The 25249-nt window shown below is 36.8% G+C and overlaps 2 protein-coding genes across 4 annotated transcripts; both read right to left on the bottom strand.

Annotated features, from left to right (window-relative positions):
- Positions 1-5401: 5401 nt before the first annotated feature.
- LOC113289377 (reticulon-like protein B13) lies at positions 5402-8324 on the bottom strand. 3 transcript variants are annotated; one of them, XM_026538615.1, is made up of 6 exons: positions 7910-8324; positions 7745-7780; positions 6398-7274; positions 6097-6310; positions 5788-5999; positions 5402-5700 (listed from the first exon to the last, which is right to left on the bottom strand). In XM_026538615.1, exons 3-6 carry the CDS (start codon positions 6456-6458, stop codon positions 5516-5518), a joined length of 672 nt encoding a protein of 223 aa, XP_026394400.1. In that variant the 5' UTR covers positions 6459-7274; positions 7745-7780; positions 7910-8324; the 3' UTR covers positions 5402-5515. The 3 variants fall into 3 exon arrangements, with proteins under 3 accessions (XP_026394400.1, XP_026394401.1, XP_026394402.1); XM_026538616.1 differs by having other exon boundaries at positions 6097-6307; XM_026538617.1 differs by having other exon boundaries at positions 6097-6301.
- Positions 8325-8556: 232 nt separating this feature from the next.
- On the bottom strand, positions 8557-12886 carry LOC113289376 (nucleobase-ascorbate transporter 3-like). The gene is made up of 14 exons (XM_026538614.1): positions 12252-12886; positions 11662-11759; positions 11367-11543; positions 11028-11128; positions 10805-10880; positions 10657-10716; positions 10376-10560; positions 10198-10294; positions 10029-10115; positions 9852-9910; positions 9671-9762; positions 9494-9571; positions 9224-9384; positions 8557-9130 (listed from the first exon to the last, which is right to left on the bottom strand). Exons 1-14 carry the CDS (start codon positions 12424-12426, stop codon positions 8912-8914), a joined length of 1665 nt encoding a protein of 554 aa, XP_026394399.1. The 5' UTR covers positions 12427-12886; the 3' UTR covers positions 8557-8911.
- Between the last annotated feature and the right edge of the window lie 12363 nt (positions 12887-25249).

The following is a 25249-nucleotide window of genomic DNA, read 5'->3' as shown; positions in this document are numbered from 1 at the left end:
AATATGTATGGACAAACTTACATATAATTCTGAGAGTTCAACTTAATGAATATCAATCAAGGAATAATATTCATAGTTATATCTCTTTCTCTCACAATCAGAAAGCTTACAGAGCCGAGTCTGTGAACCTGATTTGCGGGTGAGAGTACTTGGTGAATCCAAAGATCAATTTCCAAGTATCAATCAATTCGTATCAAATAAACAAGGATGGATGTATCTACTTTGATTGATTAATGTGCAACCTGTGATATTTCAATTATAAAGATAAACAAAACAATGCGGAAAAATAAATAGCACAAACACCAGAAATTTTGTTAACGAGAAATCCGCAAATGCATAAAAAACCCGGGACCTAGTCCAGATTGAACAACAAACTGTATTAAGCCGTTACAGACACTAGTCTACTACCAATTAACTTTGGACTGGAATGTAGTTGAGACCGAATTAAACCCTCACAGCAATTCAGTTACAGTCGCGCTCCTTACGTCTCTTGAATCCCAACAGGACTCCGCGCAATTGATTCCCTTACCTGACGTCCTTTACAGTCTAAGAGTTGCTTCAACTCAATTGAATACTTTTCCCATAGATAAGCCTATATGTGTGATTTTCTTTTTGATCGTAGATCAAGGTGATACTGGAAATCGATAGCAATAAACAAAGTTTAGATAACCTCAAAATTCGGACTTATGCTTCACGGAGCATCCTAGATTATTATTCACCTCATAAGTATTAAACTTGTTGAATCAACAAAGTCTGGAACGAAGAGAACTTTGATGATTTCTATCCATCTTTTTCAAGTGAGAAACTCAACAATAGAACAAGATCAGGATACTTGAGCTATCAGATAAACAATAGGTGGACCTGGATTCACGAATCCCTATGAAGACTTTGTAGTCGCTAATCCCTAGAAGGGTTTTAGTAAGAGGGCGACTTTAGTTTACAACTAGGACACATCAAGAAAAGTAGTGTCGGGATTCCAAGATCCCAGTTGTTTGAGATTCCCCTTATACAGATATTCAAAACATAGGTTGCTTTAGGTTTAAGCTAAGGTAGCTTTGGAACCAAGCAAACAATATACACTGATGAATCTTTGAATCTAAATAACATAATCAAGATATACACTCCGGTTAGGATGAACCGTAACCGAACCGTGTATAAAAACCACACTCATGAATGGTTAACCGAAGCTAGCCAGCTGAACTATAAGCTTGAGCATTTCATATAACACTTAATCCTTAAAATAAATCACAATTATGTGATCAAATATGTCTATGGTGTTTTTAGAGATTATTCAAATGCTAATTATCTCGGAGAAATAATTTTATGTGCATATGAATTTAATCGACATGGTAAGTAGGCGTACAAGATACGTATACTTAACCTGTTCGTGAACAGTTATGTCATGGTATGTGTACCGGTATGTATACCTTAAGACATAACCGAGTTCCGGAGTTCACCAAAAAAAAATCGGTATGCATACTAGTATGGATACCGTTATAACATAACCGAGTTCCGGAGTCCACATAACTTTTGTGGTATGCGTACTGGTATGGATACCAAACCGGTTCCGTAACCAACAGTTCTTTTCTAGTACGCGTACTGGTTTGCGTACCGATCCGGATTCACGAGTTCACAGACTTCTGAAGGTGTGGATACTAATATGTGTACCAAAAATCTATTTGTCTACATATAGCTACTCCATTAGTGCATGAGTACATGTACTACGACTTCAGACTTTAACAGTTTTCCCAGTTTGTAAGACGTGTATGTACACTGTCTTATATCCAAGTTTATAATAGTTCTATATTTCTCTCTAAATCAACTCGAAACATTCCCAAATAACATCAATGACATATATCATTGTTCCACGTTATTTTCCAATGATAATTCTTGAATCATGATTTTGATTGCGAACAATAAATTGTCCTTAACCGAAATTCATCAAGTATGAACAAACGTTCATTAAACGTAGTCATATTTCAAGAAATTCCTTAACTTGGTAGTTAGTTCTCGACTGGAAGTTCTTGATATGCTTATGGTAGTCTAATTAGTTATGCGACATTGTCTCGTAGATAAAAAGATGAATATAACTTGAGAAATAGGTGGTTCAGTCTTCACTTACCTTTTGTTGAAGAAGTTCTCCAAAAGCTTTGGTTAATCTTCGCCTTCAAACGGTAGAACGTAATGATTACTTCCGTGATGTCCGTTTCTCAACTACACTTCTATCCAAATATGAGACGTAACTAATTATAAAATAGAAATAAAGATATAACTTTGACAACTAAACTTGACAACAAGCTTGAGATAGAAACACATGTGAGTTCGACCGAGCAATGCTCTAACAAGAAATATAAAGGAAGTTAATCTTAAATGAGAATGAACACTAATACAACTCGCAAAGCATTAGAGATAGATGAGAAAAAAAACCCCGAAGAATGTCAAGTCAAGAGACTTGCAACTGGGAGTTCTAATAGTGAGAGACGTTTTGAAAAGGAAAGGGTACCAAGTACACCACCAACTTTATTGTTCGAAAACCTGTATGGAGAAAACCTAATACAATCACAAGTAGATCAATAGTAAAGACACTTGAAACAAATTGTATATAGACTTTTCTCTTTCTCTTCCACAATCAATATGTAAAGACCAAAGGTCCATGTACCTGATTATGTAGAAAAGTTCTTAGACGATCTAAAAAATCAATCTAGTTGTATCCTAATTATCAAGATCCGAATTCTAACAAGTACGAAAATTGTAATATATTTTTCAAGATATAAATTCAACAACAACAAGTCTTGGTTTGATCTCAAACAATAAAGACTTAAGTATCTAGATTGATTATATATTACTTGTGATATTCCTATTATAAAGATAAAGAATATAATGCAGAAAAGGAAATAACATAAGACACCAGATATTTTGTTAACGAGGAAAACTGCACGGACAAAAATCTCTGAGATCTTGACCAACTTTGAACACCACAATACATTAAACCGCTACAGACACTGTCGTACTATCATACTTCCGACTGGAAAGTAGTTGATACCGAATTACTCTCCGAGAAATTCAGCTTCACTCTTGCTTTTTACGTTTATTGAATCTCGCAAAATTCTACGCACTTGATTCTCTTAGTTGACGTAATTTACAGCCTAAAAGTTGCTTCAACCTCAACTAAGGCTGCACATAGGCCGGTACAGTTCGGATTTCATAAGAACCCGGTACCTGTACCTTCTATTGGCCGGTTCCCTCATTTGACTACTTGTACATGTACCTGTAAGACCGGTCCGGTACCGAGTTTTTACCTGTGATTTTGATTCACAAGAAAATTCCTTGTCTTGTCTTCTGCACACATCAATTCTTCAGTCACAACAGAACCCTAGACTTCATTCTTCATATGAACATCAACAAGATCTTCTCTTTCTTCTCTAGACCATCGCATAACATCATCTTTCAGTACCATCTTGAAATATCTTTAGACTCACCATCTTCTCTTAATGGATTTCCTGTTAACCCATCTCCTTACTTCAGCAGCACCCACCAAAACCATGTAAATTTCATCATTCAAATCCCTTGAATCATCGTCCTCTTCCATACCTGTTGAGCTTCAAATCTTCAAACCCTAACTTTAATTATTCATCACCAATTCCTCCATCTGATTCCTCCATGTGAACCTTAATCTCATTAATTTCAGAAGCCAATTCAATGATACTTCATAAGCATCATAAATTCAGTCATAGAAGCTCATCAAACGACGACTCCTCTCAACTCCAAACCGATTATTCCTTGGAATTTCGAATAAATTAAGCTAACCTAATCGAATGAAATCACCATCAACAGAACTGTTTGAACAATCAATTAATCAATTGAAGAAGTCAACTGATTAAAACCAACATATAATTTCAAGTCTATGAAACTGTAATTAATGAAAACGAATTTCAATTAATACTACTACTTCTAATAGTACTGATTGTTTCAATTGAATTGATGAAAACAAGAAAATGAAACCAGAGAAAGAAGAAGAGAGATTAGTATGAAGAAGAAGGAAATAACGAAAGTCGTCTGTGAGTGAGAGTGGGAACGACATGAGAAAGAGTAAATAAGTAGAAAAACCTATTATCAACGGCTAAGATGAATTTAAATCAATGGATAAAATCAAATAGATATTTCACTCTGGGACATGACGGGATTAAGATTAGATTCGGTACTTGTACCCTCTATATAACCGGTTCTGAATTCTATTCCCATTCCATGTACCCCATTTTCGGTTCCGGTTCCAAGTCGGTTGATCCGTTCCGGTATGGTTCATGTGCAGCTCTAACCTCAACCTATCAGCCCCTAACAAACAAATCCTATTTAATTTCCCTTTTGATACGTTTTAGGTTTGGAAATCTGTTTGAAGTAGACAAGTCTAGCAAACCTCGCGGATTCGGAACAATTACACTCTTATAAAAAGAAGAAGCCAAAATCACTAACCAGCGGATCCGGAATCACTAACCGTCTCTCAAAACAATCAATAATTCACAAAACAATCAATAATTCAGAAGAGTTTAAATATCTATTTTGAAGAATCACAAAATCTGAGATGAAAAAGAACTTTTTTATGTATGAAAAAGAACTTTATGTATCTATTTTGCCTCCGATCTAAAATTCCTGAAGTTGTATTTAAATACGAATTTTTTTTATGATTTCTATCTATTTTGTCAACCAGTAGGACAAGATCGGATATAATAAGGCACTGCGCGGTCAGAATCCATTCCTCAAAAGTTTTCTATCTATTTTGTCAACCAGTGGACAAGATCGGATATAATAACTGTTAAGGCACTGCGCGGTCGGAATCCATTCCTCGAGTTGGGTCGACTCTGGATTACAGATATGAAACATTTTCACATCAATGTTGCTTGTCTAAGCTTTAGCCTCATTTCGATATATCGCTGCTTAAATCACTTCATCGCCGGACTAATGTAGCTTCATTTGTTAGGCCACTTGCTAACCCGGTCAGGGGATATTGCTCAGCTGGCAGAGCTCCAATTTGCAAGATGGACAAGGCAAAACAAAATTAAAATCAATTTGCAACATTCCCCGTCGGAGAACTTTTTAGTTTTTGATTGATTTTAACTTTTCAATAGATTAGCGCCGGATTGGTTATTTGGTTATGGTGAAGAAAAATCATAAGCTCTAAAGTAAACAGAGAAAAGACGGAAGGGATAGTTTACAACTTTACGTCCTTCAGACACCCCTCATCATCCATGCCTAATTGTGTTCGAATTTAGCAGCCCGCGATTTCGCCAGGGATTTCATGCACCCCAAACATACTAGGATCTCTACCATCGGGTGTTTCACAGGTCACATCTTTCTTCGCACAATTAACAAGATACGAAGCATACACTACTATAAACACATCCACACATACATAACAATCCTTTTATGAAACACCAAAATCCTTGATTACAACTAATTCAACATTATAATTAACATCCATACATACTCAAATCTTTACCCACAAGTATATATAAACTTATCATTCTACCTTTTTCTCCTTTTTCTTCTCAGCAAATCCAGCCTTGTGCTTTAGTTTTCTCAATACCTTTTCATCAACTTTCTCATAATATGCTCTCCCTTGTTCTCTAATCTTACCCACAAACTTCTTTAATTGATCTTCATATTTCACGTACATCAATGGTACTGTCATCGCAGTCACCACACCTGCTCATAAATTTTGACAAACTCTGTTTGAGCTACATTCCATTAATGGAAAAAAGTAAAATTTATTTTACCGCGATTGAAACTTACCCATATACAGAAGAGTAACAAAATCAAAGTATCTACCCACTTGAGAAAGAACCAATAAAGCGCCAATAACTTGAGCAAACACAAACCATTCTCTCTCTGAACTAACACTAAACATCCATCTTATTCCTTGTTCAACATTTCCTTTCAATCTCCTAGCTGAACCCATTACTAATTCCTCCGAAATTGCAAAATCATCTATCTTTGGTGGATCCCTGAAACAAAAAATAGAAAAGACCAATCAACTTCAACCAAATAAGATTTGATATTTAGTACTATATATCTCTTCTGAGCTTATTTGTGAGTAATTACTTTCCCAGGAGCCTAAGTAAGTTCCCGAAAAGAAACATCATGGCTAGGATAGCCATGGATACCCATGAAACGATAGTGATGAAGTTGTATTGGTAAACTTGTAGTACAACCCATGTTAATGTTGAAGCTGTTAATATTGATAGACTTTGTTTCTTCTTCTTCCATAATAATATGTCTTCCCATGATGAATTACTCATACTTCTCTCTGCAACTACTTAAGATAAATAATGGTTACAAATTTGAGTAGTTGAAAATATACCAATAAAACCGAAGATGAACGCATCTAGAGAAAGAGATGCACCTCTGGGTTTCGGTGAGCTAGAAAGTGGAGTTGGAGCTGGAGATGGAGGTGAATCAGACATTGAATTATTAATATTTTTTCTCTATTATGATGACTATGGATTGCAGGTCAGCTTGCAAGTTGCTTCGTTATCAAGAGGTTTCAGATGAGAGAGTGTGATAAACATGAATAAGTTTGAAGTTTTGAGATGAAGCTTAAATCCTAGTCTTACAAGTCATACAAATGGTAGTCACGTGTAACCAGCAGAAGGACACGTGTGAGAATCATTTTGACACGCAGACATTGTTTAAGATGGGTGTTAGTAGAGGTGGCACTGTAGTTTGACCGTTTGCTGCCACTCAGTGGTTGCCTGATATCTGCATCTCAGTAACTATTTTAAAATAATGGGAATTTTAATAAAGTGCCACACTTCCAATTTCATGTTTAAGAAAATGCCACTGTTTTTTTCCAGAATTTATTTAATGCCACATATTTGACCTTTTTCATCCTGTTTTTTTCTTTAAACAGTTAACATCCGTTAGTGTATATGTGGCAATTAGTCAGCCTTGTAAAAGACAAATAAGCCCTCGAATCGTTTTGATGCAACCGAGTTCAATCGACCCATTGTAGTGAGTCATTACCGAGACAAATCAATAGTCAGAGCTTTCTTCAACGAGCTCTGGCTTTAGTGATGGTTTTCTACATCCACAAAGTACGTCACCAAAATTGTGAGATTAGGAAAAATGTGGGAAATTTTCAAGTATGAGTACTATATACTACACGCATGTATATATATTAAGTTGGTCGAGTAGTGAAATACGTATCAGAGTATTTAGTTTCCACTTTCCAAATCTTCATATTCGCGGTAAAGTGCTTCCCTCCCAGGTGCAACACTATTCTGTGAAAACAAAGGAGGTACTTCGATTCAGCAACATTTCACTTTACAGCTAACAAAGGAGGTACTTCGATTCAACAATATTACAGAGACCAACACCACTAATGCATAAAAGCCATGTTATGACTACCGGTGTAAAAAGAAATCCTACTCGGTGGGTTCCATAATGTTGAAGAGCAAACAAACAGACCAATATGAAACATGCTAGAGGGATTTCTATATCTGCAAAGCACAATACATAAGAGTAATTCATTGAAAGGACTGAAATTGAAGCTAAGATATTCATCATTTTACAAATCTTTCACTGCTAATGCCTAATGGGTTCTTCATGTGCATGAATTTCTATATGCAGCTAAATGTTGTTATATATGGCACTATAAAGTATTAAGGCACCAATAAAATAAAATGAAACTTAGCTGCTAGAATAGCAAGCAACAATGTAACAAGAAAATTAGCAATATTAGAGAACTTACATTTATGATGGTGTTTCGAAATGGCAAGCTCGAGACCTGATATTGCAGAATAAACTGGTTATGGAGTTTTCACAAACAGCTGATGTGCAAGAAATTAAGAGATGATCAACAGGAGCATTTCAGTTGTTATATTCAAAAATCAACATGTTCCATAACTTTCTTCACCTGCAATTCGAATTTACGGATAACCCATTTATTCTACCAGTATCAAGAGTCTAAATACACTTCAATCCAAGGCCATTCATTCACAAAATCCAACAACAAAAAATTCAATCAATTCCACTATTTAAATCTCAATTTCATTGTCAATTACAAAAAGATTTGTTTATTTCTTCGTCTGTAGAAGAAGATGTAATTGAATCTCATCATCCATCCATGAGCATCGTCTCAATCTCCACCTACATCCTCTTCATAATCACCGCCACCACAGCCCCAACCCCACCTTGAAAATTAGGTTTTGGTTGTTGTGGATTTGTATATAAGAACTTACACCGATGTAAGAATGAAACAACAATTTCAAATCATCTTAAGAATTGTAGGGATTGTTAAGAACCCAATACAGTGGGAGGGATTTTTTCATTTCAAGAGTTCAGAGAAGAAGAAGTAGGCGCCACGCAAAGCTTTAGTTATATTTGTAAGGATAGAGAAGTAATTTCAACCATTTTTTGATCTCTTCCACTGAGATATTGACCAGTTACAACGAGACTGACTAATTTCGGTGGGCCTTAACGGAACTTATAACAGTCGTGGCACTTTATATATTTTGAAAAGTGGCACTTTATATATTTTGAAAAATACGATGGCACTTTATTAAACCGGAAATCCAAAGTGTGGTATTTTATTAAAATTCCTTAAAATAAAAAGAGTAGTAACTGCAGAGCAGGACAGCAAGGGCTCCGAGACAGCAGTGCTATATCTTGTTGGTAATATAAATACAGAGATTAAGCCTGCAGAAATGTTTGCAACTCTGCAGAAACAAAGGGCCAAAAATTTGACACCATTGTGCATTTCTACCCAATTCTTTAGTAGATGAAATTTTCTGAAACATTATGTTCAGAAAGAATATGAATATCATCTATACTAAAGAAACACACTCTTTGATTCGTAATATCATCGAAATGCTATAGGATGCATATAGTACATTCATTAAACAATCCTTCATTTTAGTTAGAGAAATCTACTAGGGACTAATTCACTTATCCTGATGGGATAAGCATAAAACTCATCGTTTCTCATATCTCCGTTTCTGTGTTGGAATGGAATCCACCACCCAAGTCCTCTATCTTCGACATACCGTCTAGCGTCAAGTGTGTTATCAAGTAGTGTCCCGACTATCAATGCCACGGTGGGTGGTGAGGAGAAAATTGTATTAAAAATGTCATTGAACTGCAAAACAAAAGGATTATTCAATAATGGGCACCAAAGCACTTTAGATTTTGTGAATGAAACTACTTGTTAGATAACATGTTATCGACTTACCCATCCCCCGTCTGTATTAACTGGTCCATGACCAGCAATATTACTGAAGTTATTAAAATACTGCGGAACTGAAATACCCAAGAATAACGAAAGACCCAACACGTAAAGGTTCCTCATGGAGTTATTATTCGCAAACTGAATAAACGAGATCCCAGTGGCAGCTACCAAACAGAGCAAAACATAAAATAGCATGAGTAAGCATGTTATAAGAAATGGATGCTAGTTCTTGTTGATTGTAGAACACATGAATGATTGCAATGATGAACTTACTAACAAGTCCAAAGAGAACACAGTAAATTGCAGCAAATATTGGCAGCGGAATAGATGCAAAAAACGCACCAAATTTTCCTGAAAAAAAGAAAATTCCAGCATAACTGAAATACTCCAGGACATTCTTAATTTTAACTTTAAAGATTTTAACTCTTTAAAGAGTTGGGGTTGACTAACCAAATATTGAAAAGAAGAGCATGAACATGCATGATAGCTGCACAACTCTTCGACTACCAACATGGGTCAATCCGAGAAGACCAACATTTTCTCTGCAAACAGGACATTATTATGATGGGTAAAGCCACAAAGAGATGCAAATCAAAAAATTTACAAATAGGGTTAGCTCATGTAAGCTTACACAGATGCAGTCGGACCAACTGCTGCTCCAAAGATACCGTTAAGCAGCATACCAATACCCTGTTGAAATAAAAGATAACTGGTCATTACAAAATTAGTCTTCTCACCGTGAAAACAAGAACAGAAAAAGCTCGTAAGAATAAACCTGGACACTCTTTATTTGTGGTTGTTGACTTACCTGCAGACCTATGCTTCGAGTAAGCACATGAGCTGGAGGAGGTGTAGCACCTGAAAGACGTGCAGCTGCAAAATATGTTCCAGTTGACTGCAATATGCAATAAAAAATATTAAGTAAACCAAAACCATATATTGTTACGGTTCCAATAATGTAAAAAGAAATGACTGACCTCAGCAGAGGTAACAAGTGCAGCTCCCATCATTCCAAACACATGGCTAGCCCTGAAGATGGGTGGACCCCACTGAAAAGGGTATGGCACTCTAATCCTAGAACCAAGGCAGCGGCAAAATGAGTAAGGCTGACGTCAATACTGCTATTAAAGAGATTTCTGCAACTTTATACCATACCATGTAGCCGCTGACAAAAGGTGGGATTTATCAGTGCGACAGTTTGTTTTTGTTTGTTCACCGACATCATTGTAAGCACCACTTACAGTGAGTAGAGCAGCAAAAGCCCATACAACTCCGACACACATCAACAACGCAAATCTCTCAAGTATAACATAAGTGCTTTCGTGGAGACGCTTCAAGTACTGCAAGAAAAGCGATATTAAGCTTTTACAGTCATCTTCTATTCTAGCAATTGAACTGCTTAAGAATCATGTAATCAGATAAAACTAATACATTACTTGTTGGACGATAACAAGTAGAATTAACATGGGCAATCCAATCTCAACGCACTGTGCAAGCTGAAGAGACCAAAGAAATTATCAGTCAGGACTTACATTTTCCATTGCAAATTTCATGATAAAAAAGAGCTCATAGGCAAAACAATACCATGGGAAAACCCCTCTGGAACAGGCCAAGACCCACAACACAGACCACTGGAACAATTGAAACAGGACTGAAGAGTCTGTCAATGACATGGAATTACAGATGTTAGTATACATAACAGGATAGGAGGATACTTAGATGTCTTATAGGTCGAATTTCAAGCCTTGATGGACCATAAAATAGGCTAAAATAAAGAAGAGTTGCAGAATTCAGATAAAAATGTTACCTTGAATATGTCCCCCATGCCTTGCTATACCCAATGATGATATTGAAAAATGATGAGACAATTAATGCTCCTTGAATAGCTCGCACTGTGTGGACGAATCTCTGCAAGCACCCTGAAATTGTATCAGTATTGAACTTAATTTGCGAATTGCTAGCACACAATAGATAGCTTAAGGAGAGTTTTGTGAAGGAAAATGTCGTTCATGGGGAGCTTATGAACTCATCTACACCACGATCAAATTATACTGGTGTCAATGGAAAATTTCCTACATAACTGACATAATTCGATAAAAAATTCATGACCAAGTCATCGGAAATCTCAGAGTAACATTCTACATACATCATGCTCACTGTTGAAGCCACTATCAGAGAAATCTCTAATTATTGCCGCCACCGGTATGACGAATGCAAATGATGAGCCCATCACAGTAGGAAGCCGTGTCCCCAGGAAAGTTTGAAGAAGAGTGTTAATAGCACCCATAAACAGCAATGTTTGAATTACACGAGCTTTGTCTCCCTGCTCCATTATCCAACGAAGAACAATCAGATGTTAGAACAAAATCAAATAAAATGTTAACAGCAACACAGCTTGTACACTTAAACAAAGAATAAATAAGATTACGCGGAAACTGTACATGGTCGCCTCCCATTCGAGGAACAAGAAAGCTGGCAATCATAACAGTTGTTCCTAATGTCACAATGTAATGCTGGAAAGCCAGAAGAAACATTTCCGCTGCAAAATTGAATCCAGATATACACATATAGTTAATATCAAGATTAACACAGATATATAAATACTAAACAAGAGACAATATTTGAACTTAAATCATCATCTCCGACTAACTGAAAAGGATCTATACTATTGAAATTCAAAATTTTGCTACAGTATAAAATAACAGACACAGTGCAAAAATCAAAATTCTAAATTACAGTACAAAAAATGGCTTCTTCAGATTCACAATTAGATACAAGGAAATTAGTTAAAATTTTAATAGGGTCAGTGACGAAAATGAATTTTCATACAAAATATAAACAGAAAACAGATACTGGATCAAACGAAAATCCCATTTTGTGTAATATAAAAAGGAAATTGACATGCTTTTTAAGTACTTTTCATAGAATATCCAGAACTTAAAAATAAACTTAAGATTTGGAAAAATAAAAAAGGTACCCCAGAATGAAAAAAGTGCTAATGCATCTAATAAAATAAAATAAAAAAACTTACGCCATGAAGGATTGGAATGGATGCAGAAAGTAAGCTGATGAAGTTGTTCTTCAGGTGTAAACGTAGCTCCTCTAGGTCCTGAGAGTGGTCCTCCTAATCCAACAGACATAGGTGGTACTCCTATTAGCGGTGGTGTATGAGCATGATCATGATGATCATGATGTGTTTCCCCCATTTTTTTCCTTCTTCAGTTCAACTTTTTCACGGATCCCTCGAATCTTAGAAATGGTTTCTTCTCTTCAACCTCAGAAAAACAGAGTCGCTTACCAAAAAATCAAAAAGAAAGAGAAACTAGGAAGAGTCTTAACTACAGAGAGTGAAAGTTAAGGAAGATTGTAGAGAATCGAGGAGTCAAGTGATGGGAGTTGGGTCAGTGTCCAGGTTCTACTGCATCAAAATCGAGGGCACCTTCAGTTCTCTTCTTCTTGTTTTAAGAATATAAAATTGAGAATTGAATTGAAATTTACTACACTCCCACTATTACTGGTTTTTAGTTTTGAAACTTGAATTATACTGTGAAGAATGCAAAAACAGGAGAATTATTAAGAGTCAAAAGCTTATAATGTGCGCATAGAAACTTCTTTGAATTTGTGTCTAACGTAATCCTAATATGTGTCGCTGCAAATGCAAGTGAAGTCGCACTCAACCGTTATTCCGCTATTCTTCTTCTACCAGTACTGTACAAGAGATTTGATTTGATTTGATATGGTCATCTTTTTTAACATGTCCCACCTAGAATCCTATTCTAACTTTATCGAATGGGAATCTTCGTGAATATCTCCCTATCTCATCATCTCATGAGTCACTTCAACTGATTGGTGCGTTTCTATGTTCATTTACTCTTCTTTGCAAATTTGGGAGATGAATTTATTGATATCTGGCTTAGTTTATATCGAATGTTAATGACTTGTTATGATGGTTTCAAGCTGGCTTTGATTAATTAATCTGACTGATGTTTGTTTACTTCGCCCAGCTCAAGGGACAAATTGGCTTCCAGCTTTACGTGGCTCCGCCTGACACATGATTACGACTAAACAACATTGAATATAATCATTTAAATGCAAGTGTAAACTTTTCGAGTTAAGCAAAACCTCTATTTTTGTTGTCTCTTGATTAGAAGATAGCAAAGCTCTAACGAACTGCAAACGAGACAAAATAGTTCATTTTTATTTTTATTTTAACAAGCGCCAACATTATTTTACATGGTTTGAGTGTACGGGAGAGACAATAACCGGTAGTGATTCGACATTTTCGCACCAAATCACATGGCTGGAGCAAATGGGAGGAAAGAGCATTAGACTGATTTATTTTATCAAAGACATTTACCAAATGAACGAACTAAACGAGCGTTGAACTAAATTAAGATTGTAACGACGAGGACGGCACCGACATGCGTGAATGGACCTGCATCAGTTCGAGTAACAGTTTCTGTCCCTTTTCCCTGCTTTCTTCTATTTTATCACGACTCTCTAATTAGTCTCTCAGCCCACTGAAATCAAAATTCTAGTTTCACACTTTTCACTGGTTTCTTTTTACGTATGAACTTCTTCCGTCTTTACATTCTATGCAGGGGTGTGCATATAATCCAGAACCGCGGATTTCATCCGCAATCGTCCGCAAAATTACGGGTGAAAACTAAACCGCAAGAGTCTATGGGCCGGTCACGGATGAATTCTCAAATCCGCAAGTTTTAACGGTTTGGTTACAGTTGATTTTGTAAATTCCGCCGTTAGGGCCACCTAGCGGTTTAACGGCTTGCTGCACGTGCTAAGTGTAGTCATTTTTATTTTTCTAGATTAGATTTGCTCGAGGACTAGCAAATAATAAGTCTGTGGGTATTTGATAGACACATTTTTGTGACCGAATTGTCCTCAATTTTCAGTATTGTTGGTACTCGATTTTTTACTTATTATGGTGTTTTATGTGTTTGTAGGTATTTTTGGAAAATAAACATTTTTGGAAAATTCGGCTCGAAAAGTTGGTATAGGCATCCGGAGGACACATGTTATTCGGACTCTCAGTTTTGGATAAGGGCCATCTAACTGATAAGGGACACCCCAGGGAGCCAACTGCTAATCGCACCCCATTACTGGTTAAGGGGGCTCCATCTTCTTCCTTGATTTGAAAAGAAAAATTAGCGGGAAATTTGGTTTCAACGAGAGCTAGAGAGCACATTTGGGGATGGGGAGATTGTGAGACGTTTAGGCACTACAGAGCCGGAGAAATTGGAGTTACACAGAGCTGTCGTTGCTGCTCCTGTGAAGAACACGAAGAACATTAAACAGTAGGGGACAGTCGTAGTGCTACAGTACCAACGACGCTTTTCATGTATCGTTTTCTGTAACAGTTAGTTTTGTAACAGATATAAGTGTTACAAAGCCGGTTTTATTATTTTTCTCCCATTTCATTATTGTGAACACCTTTTTGAGCAATGAAAAATTCCTTTGAGTGTGTTTTCACCATGCGGAGCTAGAACCCATTACTGGGACACCGGAGGAAGCAACTTTTCATGATTGTGGTAAATGAATTAATTCTTTATATGACTTTTTGCATAGATTTAATTGCGTTATGATTTCTACTGATTATTTGTTATTTTGTTTGATGTCGCATGCTTGGTTTTAATTACTTTTGATGCGTCATGCTCACAACTTACAACTAATGTTTTATGAAATATATTTTTGGCAAAGGATTAGAGTCACAACTTCTTTTGTTTGAGATATATTGTTTAGAATTAATGATTGAACCACAAGAATATGAAAAGTAGTGAAATCCTGCGTCCTAGTATCTCTTCATCCTGTGACCTTAATTTGTATATTTTCCTTTGTTTTTAGTATTTTGTATATTCAAGCCTAAACCAATCTCAACAAAGTCCGAGTGAACGACAACCTTTTTACCACTATTCAAAATTCGATCAATTTTTGGCGCCGCCGACGCGGATTTGTTTATACATTTGTTTTTAGGTTTTATTTTATTTGTTCTTTTTTACGTGTTTTGGTATTTTTGTTTGCTTTCAGATTTGGAGCAAAGCTAAAGAAAAAAGAGAAAGTGTTAAAAAGAAAGGAAAAGCCAAAAAAGGAAAGAAAAGAAAAATCCAAAAGGAGTGAAGAAGAAGATTTGGTAAATAATTTTTTTTTTATTTTTTTTAGAAACTGTAGTTAAGGTTTTTATTTTTGTAATATTTTATTTTTGGACATTTTTTTCTTCTTTTCTTTTGGACATTGAACATTGAACATTGAACATTGGACTTTATTTTTATTTTTTTAAACCCTATGGAAGGGTAGTTTAAATATCAATTGTTTATAGAGAAGGACGACGATTACGATATCGCCTCGGCCCCTCGGGTTCGTACATGACATAGGAGTCGTGGCCCGAGTAGACTACAACGGTTCATCCCCCTTCTGGAACGGGAGGTAAGAATTCTAAACACCCGCGAATCCCTGTCAGCGGGTTTACTGGATGATTTCGTATGCATATATGTTGAGGACCTGAAATCGGATTTAATTTTCTAGTAAAGGGCAAGGCCTGGCCAAATCAAGATAAGGACTCGGATTTCATCACCGTTTCCTTCTTTCCCGCCTTAGGAACACGTAACCTACGGGAACCTAAGCCTTAAAATTTGGACTAGAACGAGACCGATAGGGTAACGAGCTTATTAGGAAAGTCGTTCGGAAAATATTGGTTACGCTTTTGATCATACTTTGAAGTTCGTGATGGTTTCTGTGAGTTTAATACGCCGCCTTGTAAAGCCGGTGAGACCTTGGGTATCAAAACTCCACTGAGCTTCCCTCGTCTCTATTCAACTTACTTTAACTCGGATTGATTTCAGAGAGGTTTGCTCAGATTGTAACGAATTCTTTTTCGAAAGAATAAAAGCTGGTATAGAAACAATATAAGGGAGCCATCATGCTTTTTGTTTGCTAGATAAAATAGGCTTGTTGTGGTCGAGTCATTCTTCTTTGTGTTTGTTTAGAATTCCCTTGCAGTTAGGATGTCGAACTGGTACATCCAATACAATAATTATCCAACTGAACAACATGGACATTACTCTTTTTATGATCATAGTGTGAATAGTGGTTGGGCACGCCAACCTTTTCAAGGTTTTGGGTCATACCATGGTGAGCCCAATTACTATCCACACGCGCATCGGTCATACGTGCAAGAAGATTATAATACTAGTTCTTCGTTTTTAGAGGATACAATCAAACTATTGAAAAGTAGTCCTTTTTATGATCCTTCAGTTCCTATTCCTTCTCTAGAAGAGTCTCTCGGGAATTTAGCTGAGTCATCACGTAAGTTAGCTGAATCGACATACAAATTAGATGAGGTCAACAACATAGTTATGGACGAAAGAACTGCAGCAACGACTGAATATTCTTTGGAAGATATCCTCAATAGGTTAAATGAAAACTTAGATCCAACACTTAGGGAGCTTTCTTTAGAAGATACCCTTGAGAGGATAGTTGAGTCGACACGTAGACTTGATTTAGAGACGAACGAAAGTATTGCTCGAAATGACTTGAATTTCCAATATAGTGCATCCAATAATACTCTTTAAAATGAGGATAGTTATTTGCATAATCAAGATATCGAGGTTAGAATTGGTGACACTCCTTGTGTAGATGAGGTTCAGCCATTTCCATGTTATGATAATGATGAGTATGATGTGGAAAATGTTGATGAAGAATCTGAAGTATTTAGGCATGGTGATCATGAATTTGTTACTCCTATTGAGCTTGATAATGATAATGATATTTCTGGTTCAAATCCCGATAATTTTAATAATTATCCACCTATTCAAAAGGACGGGGATTTGACTAGAGATAATACCGTTTTAGACGAAGTTGTACTCCCTTTTGATTAAGAAGCCAATGATGGTTTAGAGGAACGAGTTTATTTTGAGTCTAGCGATTTAGAAACAACAGTCTTAGACAAAGAAAGTGAACTCGTAAAAATGAGTGAGGATGCACCTGATTACAACTTAGAAGAATCAATTGACCATTTTGAGGAATCTAATGATTTAAAAATTAGGGATATTGTGACTAGTATACCTAGAGGCACTGAAAACTCTAAGTTTGAGGGTGATTATCACTTTCCTGGTGCCTTACCTTTAACTCTTAGAAAGTTCCCTCGTGTAGGACTTGACATTTGTGCCTCAACCATCTTACAAGATTATATTCATACACTTTTTCCTGAACCTAGTTGTTTCCATAAGAGAGCTCAGTTGTTAGAAACCCATCCTCTGGTTGATGTGGTTAACCCAGGATATGATACCAAGATTGACTTTGTTTTCCCACCAAAAACTTTTCTTCCAATTGTGGGAACATATGATTTTCAGATGTGTCGGTTATTAAGTTTTGAAACTAAACCTAATTACTTTAGGAAAATAGGGTCGACACATTTTCTTAAGGAAGACCACCTCTTTCACTGTGGTCAGTTGTGTGAGTCAAATCTGATTGACTTAGAGGATCCCCAATTATTCAGGCTTTTGTTATGCGCTTCTAAGTTCTTAGCTGAGTATTTCCAGACTCTTCAGCCTGATCTTCAGAATGCCTTTGAGGAAATCCAACCGATGAAATCTTTTTATTTAGACCCTTTTATAGAGCCTGAACCTGAACCACAACTAGATGTAGTTGTCATAAACAAGGGTATGTTCGATGTCTTCTTGATTTGTTGTAGTGGTTAGCACTTTTTGATCCAGATGACCCACAGTTATTCCGGCTACTCCTTTATGATTCTATGAGGTGATTAATTCCTTCCGATGTCTGGCTGAAGACTTTAAACTTAGCACTTCTTGGGAGGTAACCCAATCTCATGCAACACGGTAATGTCTTTCCTTAACTCTCTTGCTTCGAGTGGTAACAGTTTCTCCTTGTTCATGCTTTTAATTTTATCTTTAGAACATTGAGGAAAATGTTAGATTTAAGTTTGGGGGTATGGGAGAAACTTTTTAGTTGCAATAAATAAACTCCAGAGCCTAGAAATTTATGTTTATTAAGGATGACACTAACCAATCTAAGTGAATGGAAGCATCTTGGTTATAGGAATTGAGGAACCAATCTGATTAGATGGAAACATCTAAAGAGTCTATTCATAAAAGCACAGAGCTCAGGTGTTAGAATTAAAAAAAACATGGTAGTTTCGCCATATCTCGTTGAACCCTAATCCTTCTGTTTTTATTTTTTAACTGATTTGGTGGGGCACACGATTCAAGTTGTTACCATTGCTAAGGTGAAATAGAGTGATTGAGATACCAAAAAAAAAAACAATTGAAACCAGACCATCAGACCAACCGGAATAAATTCAACAAAGTTGACCACTGGTGCCCTTGTATATGCCAGTTGTGTTGACCTAGAGTTAGGTTTTTCGACCGCTGGATCCCTTGTATGTGCCAGTTGTGTTGATATTAGTCAGACCGGTATCTCAGTCCATTAGGATAGGTTCATCTTGGCAGAGGAATTCAGACAGATATGGGAAACACCGTTCACTTTAAACCATCTATTTTTCTCTTTATCCATCTTCTTAATTTTTCCATGTGATTGGTTGACTCCGGTTATGATGTCTAGAAACTATCTGAGTAGAGCTCTGTCACTTATATATGAATTATAGTATGATGAGTGCAAACTCGTGTACAACAATTGGAATTTCGCATCAGGGTACTTCCTCCTGTAGTCAATGAGAGTATGCCAACCAAGGAGATTCTTTAGTGCCTTCCAAGGTTTTGGGTAGATATCTAGGGTCCGGAGTAAAGGTTTTGTGGGTACACCTCTGGTAAACCCTCCGGAGACAACATTCCGCCGTTAGGGCCACCTAGCGGTTTAACGGCTTGTTGCACGTGCTAAGTGTAGTCATTTTTATTTTTCTAGATTAGATTTGCTCGAGGACTAGCAAATAATAAGTCTGTGGGTATTTGATAGACACATTTTTGTGACCGAATTGTCCTCAATTTTCAGTATTGTTGGTACTCGATTTTCTACTTATTATGGTGTTTTATGTGTTTGTAGGTATTTTTGGAAAATAAATATTTTTGGAAAATTCGGCTCGAAAAGTTGGTATAGGCACCGGGAGGACACATGTTATTCAGACTCTCAGTTTTGGATAAGGGGCACCCCAGGGAGCCAACTGCTAATCGCACCCCATTACTGGTTAAGAGGGATCCATCTTCTTCATTGATTTGAAAAGAAAAATTAGCAGAAAATTTGGTTTCAACGAGAGCTAGAGAGCACATTTGGGGATGGGGAGATTGGGAGACGTTTAGACACTACAAAGCCGGAGAAATTGGAGTTACAGAGAGCTGTCGTTGCTGCTCCTGTGAAGAACACGAAGAACATTAAACAGTAGGGGACAGTCGTAGTGCTACAGTACCAACGACGCTTCTCACGTATCGTTTTCTGTAACAGTTAGTTTTGTAACAGATATAAGTGTTACAAAGCCGGTTTTATTATTTTTCTCCCATTTCATTATTGTGAACACCTTTTTGAGCAATGAAAAATTCCTTTGAGTGTGTTTTCACCATGCGGAGCTAGAACCCATTACTGGGACAACGGAGGAAGCAACTTTTTATGATTTTGGTAAATGAATTAATTCTTTATATGACTTTTTGCATAGATTTAATTGCTTTATGATTTCTACTAATTATTTGTTATTTTTTTTGATGTCGCATGCTTGGTTTTAATTACTTTTGATGCGTCATGCTCACAACTTACAACTAATGTTTTATGAAATATATTTTTGGCAAAGGATTAGAGTCACAACTTCTTTTGTTTGAGATATATTGTTTAGAATTAATGATTGAACCACAAGAATATGAAAAGTAGTGAAATCTTGCGTCATAGTATCTCTTCATCCTGTGACCTTAATTTGTATATTTTCCTTTGTTTTTAGTATTTTGTATATTCAAGCCTAAACCAATCTCAACAAAGTCTGAGTGAACGACAACCTTTTCACCACTATTCAAAATTCGATCAATTTTTGGCGCCGCCAACGCAGATTTGTTTATACATTTGTTTTTAGGTTTTATTTTATTTGTTCTTTTTTACGTGTTTTGGTATTTTTGTTTGCTTTCAGATTTGGAGCTAAGCTAAAGGAAAAAGCGAAAGTGCCGAAAAGAAAGGAAAAGCCCAAAAAGGAAAGAAAATAAAAATCCAAAAGGAGTTAAGAAGAAGATTTTATAAATAATTTTATTTTTATTTTTTTCTAGAAACTGTAGTTAAGGTTTTTATTTTAGTAATATTTTATTTTTCGACATTTTTTTTCTTCTTTTCTTTTGGACATTGAACATTGGACTTTATATTTATTTTTTTTAAACCCTACGGAAGGGTAGTTTAAATATCAATTGTTTATAGAGAAGGACGGTGATTACGATATCGCCTCGGCCCCTCGGGTTCGTACATGACATAGGAGTCGTGGCCCGAGTCGACTACAACGGTTCATCCCCCTTCTGGAACGGGAGGTAAGAATTCTAAACACCCGCGAATCCCTGTCAGAGGGTTTACTGGATGATTTCGTATGCATATATGTTGAGGACCTGAAATCGGATTTAATTTTCTAGTAAAGGGCAAGGCCTGGCCAAATCAAGATAAGGACTCGGATTTCATCACCGTTTCCTTCTTGCCCGCCTTAGGAACACGTAACCTACGGGAACCTAAGCCTTAAAATTTGGACTAGAACGAGACCGATAGGGTAACGAGCTTATTAGGAAAGTCGTTCGGAAAATATTGGTTACGCTTTTGAGCATACTTTGAAGTTCGTGATGGTTTCTGTGAGTTGCATACGCCGCCTTGTAAAGCCGGTGAGACCTTGGGTATCAAAGCTCCACTGAGCTTCCCTCGTCTCTATTCAACTTACTTTAACTCGGATTGATTCCAGAGAGGTTTGCTCAGATTGTAACGAATTCTTTTTCGAAAGAATAAAAGCTGGTCTAGAAACAATCTAAGGGAGCCATCATGCTTTTTTTTTGCTAGATAAAATAGGCTTGTTGTGGTCAAGTCATTCTTCTTTGTGTTTGTTTAGAATTCCCTTGCAGTTAGGATGTCGAACTGGTATAGCCAATACAATAATTATCCAACTGAACAACATGGACATTACTCTTTTTATGATCATAATGTGAATAGTGGTTGGGCACTCCAACCTTTTCAATGTTTTGGGTCATACCATGGTGAGCCCAATTACTATCCACACGCGCATCGGTCATACGTGCAAGAAGATTATAATACTAGTTCTTTGTTTTTAGAGGATACAATCAAACTATTGAAAAGTAGTCCTTTTTATGATCCTTCAGTTCCTATTCCTTCTCTAGAAGAGTCTCTCAGGAATTTAGCTGAGTCATCACGTAAGTTAGCTGAATCGACATACAAATTAGATGAGGTGAACAACATAGTTATGGACGAAAGAACTGCAACAACGACTGAATATTCTTTGTAAGATATCCTCAATAGGTTAAGTGAAAACTTAGATCCAACACTTAGGGAGCTTTCTTTATAAGATACCCTTGAGAGGATAGTTGAGTCGACACGTAGACTTGATTTAGAGACGAACGAAAGTATTGCTCGAAATGACTTGAATTTCCAATATAGTGCATCCAATAATACTCTTTAAAATGAGGATAGTTATTTGCATAATCAAGATATCGAGGTTAGAATTGGTGACACTCCTTGTGTAGATGAGGTTCAGCCATTTCCATGTTATGATAATGATGAGTATGATGTGGAAAATGTTGATGAAGAATCTGAAGTATTTAGGCATGGTGATCATGAATTTGTTACTCCTATTGAGCTTGATAATGATAATGATATTTCTGGTTCAAATCCCGATAATTTTAATTATTATCCACCTATTCAAAAGGACGGGGATTTGACTAGAGATAATACCGTTTTAGACGAAGTTGTACTCCCTTTTGATTACGAAGCGAATGATGGTTTGAAGGAACGAGTTTATTTTGAGTCTAGCGATTTAGAAACAACAGTTTTAGTCAAAGAAAGTGAACTCGTAAAAATGAGTGAGGATGCACCTGATTACAACTTAGAAGAATCAATTGACCATTTTCAGGAATCTAATGATTTAGAAATTAGGGATATTGTGACTAGTATACCTAGAGGCACTGAAAACTCTAAGTTTGAGGGTGATTATCACTTTCCTGGTGCCTTACCTTTAACTATTAGAAAGTTCCCTCGTGTAGGACTTGACATTTGTGCCTCAACCATCTTACAAGATTATCTTCATACACTTTTTCCTGAACCTAGTTGTGTCCATAAGAGAGCTCAGTTATTAGAAACCCATCCTCTGGTTGATGTGGTTAACCCAGGCTATGATACCAAGATTGACTTTGTTTTCCCACCAAAAACTTTTCTTCCAATTGTGGGAACATATGATTTTCAGATGTGTCGGTTATTAAGTTTTGAGACTAAACCTAATTACTTTAGGAAAATAGGGTCGACACATTTTCTTAAGGAAGACCACCTCTTTCATTGTGGTCATCTGTGTGAGTCAAATCTGATTGACTTAGAGGATACCCAACTATTCAGGCTTTTGTTATGCGCTTCTAAGTTCTTAACTGAGTATTTCCAGACTCTTCAGCCTGATCTTCATAATTCCTTTGAGGAAATCCAACCGATGAAATCTTTTTATTTAGACCCTTTTATAGAGCCTGAACCTGAACCACAACTAGATGTAGTTGTCTTAAACAAGGGTATGTTCGATGTCTTCTTGGTTTGTTGTAGTTTCCTCTTCTTGTGGTTAGCACTTTTTGATCCAGATGACCCACAGTTATTCCGGCTACTTCTTTATGAATCTATGAGGTGATTAATTCCTTCCGATGTCTGGCTGAAGACTTTAAACTTAGCACTTCTTGGGAGGTAACCCAATCTCATGCAACACGGTAATATCTTTCCTTAACTCTCTTGCTTCGAGTGGTAACAATTTCTCCTTGTTCATGCTTTTAATTTTATCTTTAGAACATTGAGGACAATGTTAGATTTAAATTTGGGGGTATGGGAGAAACTTATTAGTTGCAATAAATAAATTCCAGAGCCTAGAAATTTATGTTTATTAAGGATGGCACTAACCAATCTAAGTGGATGGAAGCATCTTGGTTATAGGAGTTGAGGAACCAATATGATTAGATGGAAACATATAAAGAGTCTATTCATAAAAGCACAGAGCTCAGGTGTTAGAATTAAAAAAAAACATGGTAGTTTCGCCATATCTCGTTGAATCCTAATCCTTCTGTTTTTATTTTTTAACTGATTTGGTGGGGCACACGATTCAAGTTGTTACCATTGCTAGGGTAAAATAGTGTGATTGAGATACCACAAATTTTTTTTTTTTTGAGACCAGACCATTAGACCAACCGGAATAAATTCAATAAAGTCGACCACTAGTGCCATTGTATATGCCAGTTGTGTTGACCTAGAGTTAGGTTTATCGACCACTGGTTCCCTTATATTTGCCAGTTGTGTTGATATTATTCAGACCGGTATCTCATTCCATTAGGATAGGTTCATCTTGGCAGAGGCATTCAGACAGATTTGGGAAATACCGTTCACTTTAAACCATATATTTTTCTCTTTATCCATCTTCTTAATCTTTCCATGTGATTGGTTGACTCCGGTTATGATGTCTAGAAACTATCTGAGTAGAGCTGTCACTTATATATGAATTATAGTATGATGAGTGCAAACTCGTGTACAACAATTGGAATTTCGCATCAGGGTACTTCCTCCTGTAGTCAATGAGAGTATGCCAACCAAGGAGATTCTTTAGTGCCTTCCAAGGTTTTGCGTAGATAGCTAGGGTCCGGAGTAAAGGTTTTGTAGATACACCTCTGGTAAACCCTCCGGAGACAACATAACGCCGCAAGGGCCACCTGATGAGTGCCAAATATTGTATATATCTATCCCTTTTTGTTGGCATTTAACTCATCTTTTGTGCATTAATTCTACATTTTATCCCATATTCTGTATTTTCATTGTTTTCAAGAATAAATATTTTTCTTACTTAATTTTGCATTTTTAGGTAATAAATAAAGTCTGGATAACTTGCGGAGCGGAAAAGAGTTGAAGAGTGGTGAAAAGCCGGAAGAAATTACGCAAGGAAGCCGCAAAGAATGGAGCGCACGTCCAAAAAAAAGCTAGGAATGGGCTCAAGAAGGAAGAATTGTTCTTAAAGAAGATATGGGCTTGGCATACCCAAGGCCCAAAACCCTTACCCAAACCCATTTTCTATAACCAAAACCGCCTCCATCTTCAGCCGTCGGATTGGATCCATCTCATCATCCGATGGTCGCTCCTTCATCGCGCATCAAAATCTGAAGCTCCTGCAAAACACCATAGTGCCTAAATTCCAAGCCTTCAGATTAGATCATATTTAGATCCTACGGTCGCTTCTTTGCCTGTTCATCAAATATCGATACTTCCGTTTAACACTACAACACCTAACCTCGATCTTCGCCGTTGATTTTGTTGTATCAAAGCATCCGACGGTCGCTACCAGCCTCTTCAGGGGTAGCCATCCGATTCACCTAACAGCTTCGCATCCAGTGACTTAGATTCGCCAACATCGAAATTTGATATCCCGCCTCATACACTAGCAACCTATACCTATACCCTAAACTATCGACCCATTCTTCTCCTCTTTCTTTCTTCTTCTCCCCCACTCCTCTGCAGAAACCACCGTACACCACCACCTTCTCCACCTCTGTCACCACCATCTCTACCACCTAACCTCCACCAAATCACCTTACAAACGCAACCCATCTTCACCACCAACTATCCATGATGATTTTCAATCCCTTCATCAACATCACACGACCTCAGTGACATGTGGAATTGGTGAGAGTGATTGCATGTCATCAATCGAGGACAACAAGGCTATGGAGAGGTAGAGAAAGAGAATTGGCATCATGGGTTGCGACTATCACGATGGATTAGGTAATTGAGACAACCTAATTTCTATTTTTTGTAATTTGGGGAAGAACAAACCCTAATTTTGGGGGAATTAGGTAT

This window comes from Papaver somniferum, chromosome 6 (assembly GCF_003573695.1).
Source record: "Papaver somniferum cultivar HN1 chromosome 6, ASM357369v1, whole genome shotgun sequence".
Lineage (NCBI taxonomy): Eukaryota > Viridiplantae > Streptophyta > Magnoliopsida > Ranunculales > Papaveraceae > Papaver > Papaver somniferum.
This window is presented reverse-complemented; position numbering and strand designations above follow the sequence as displayed.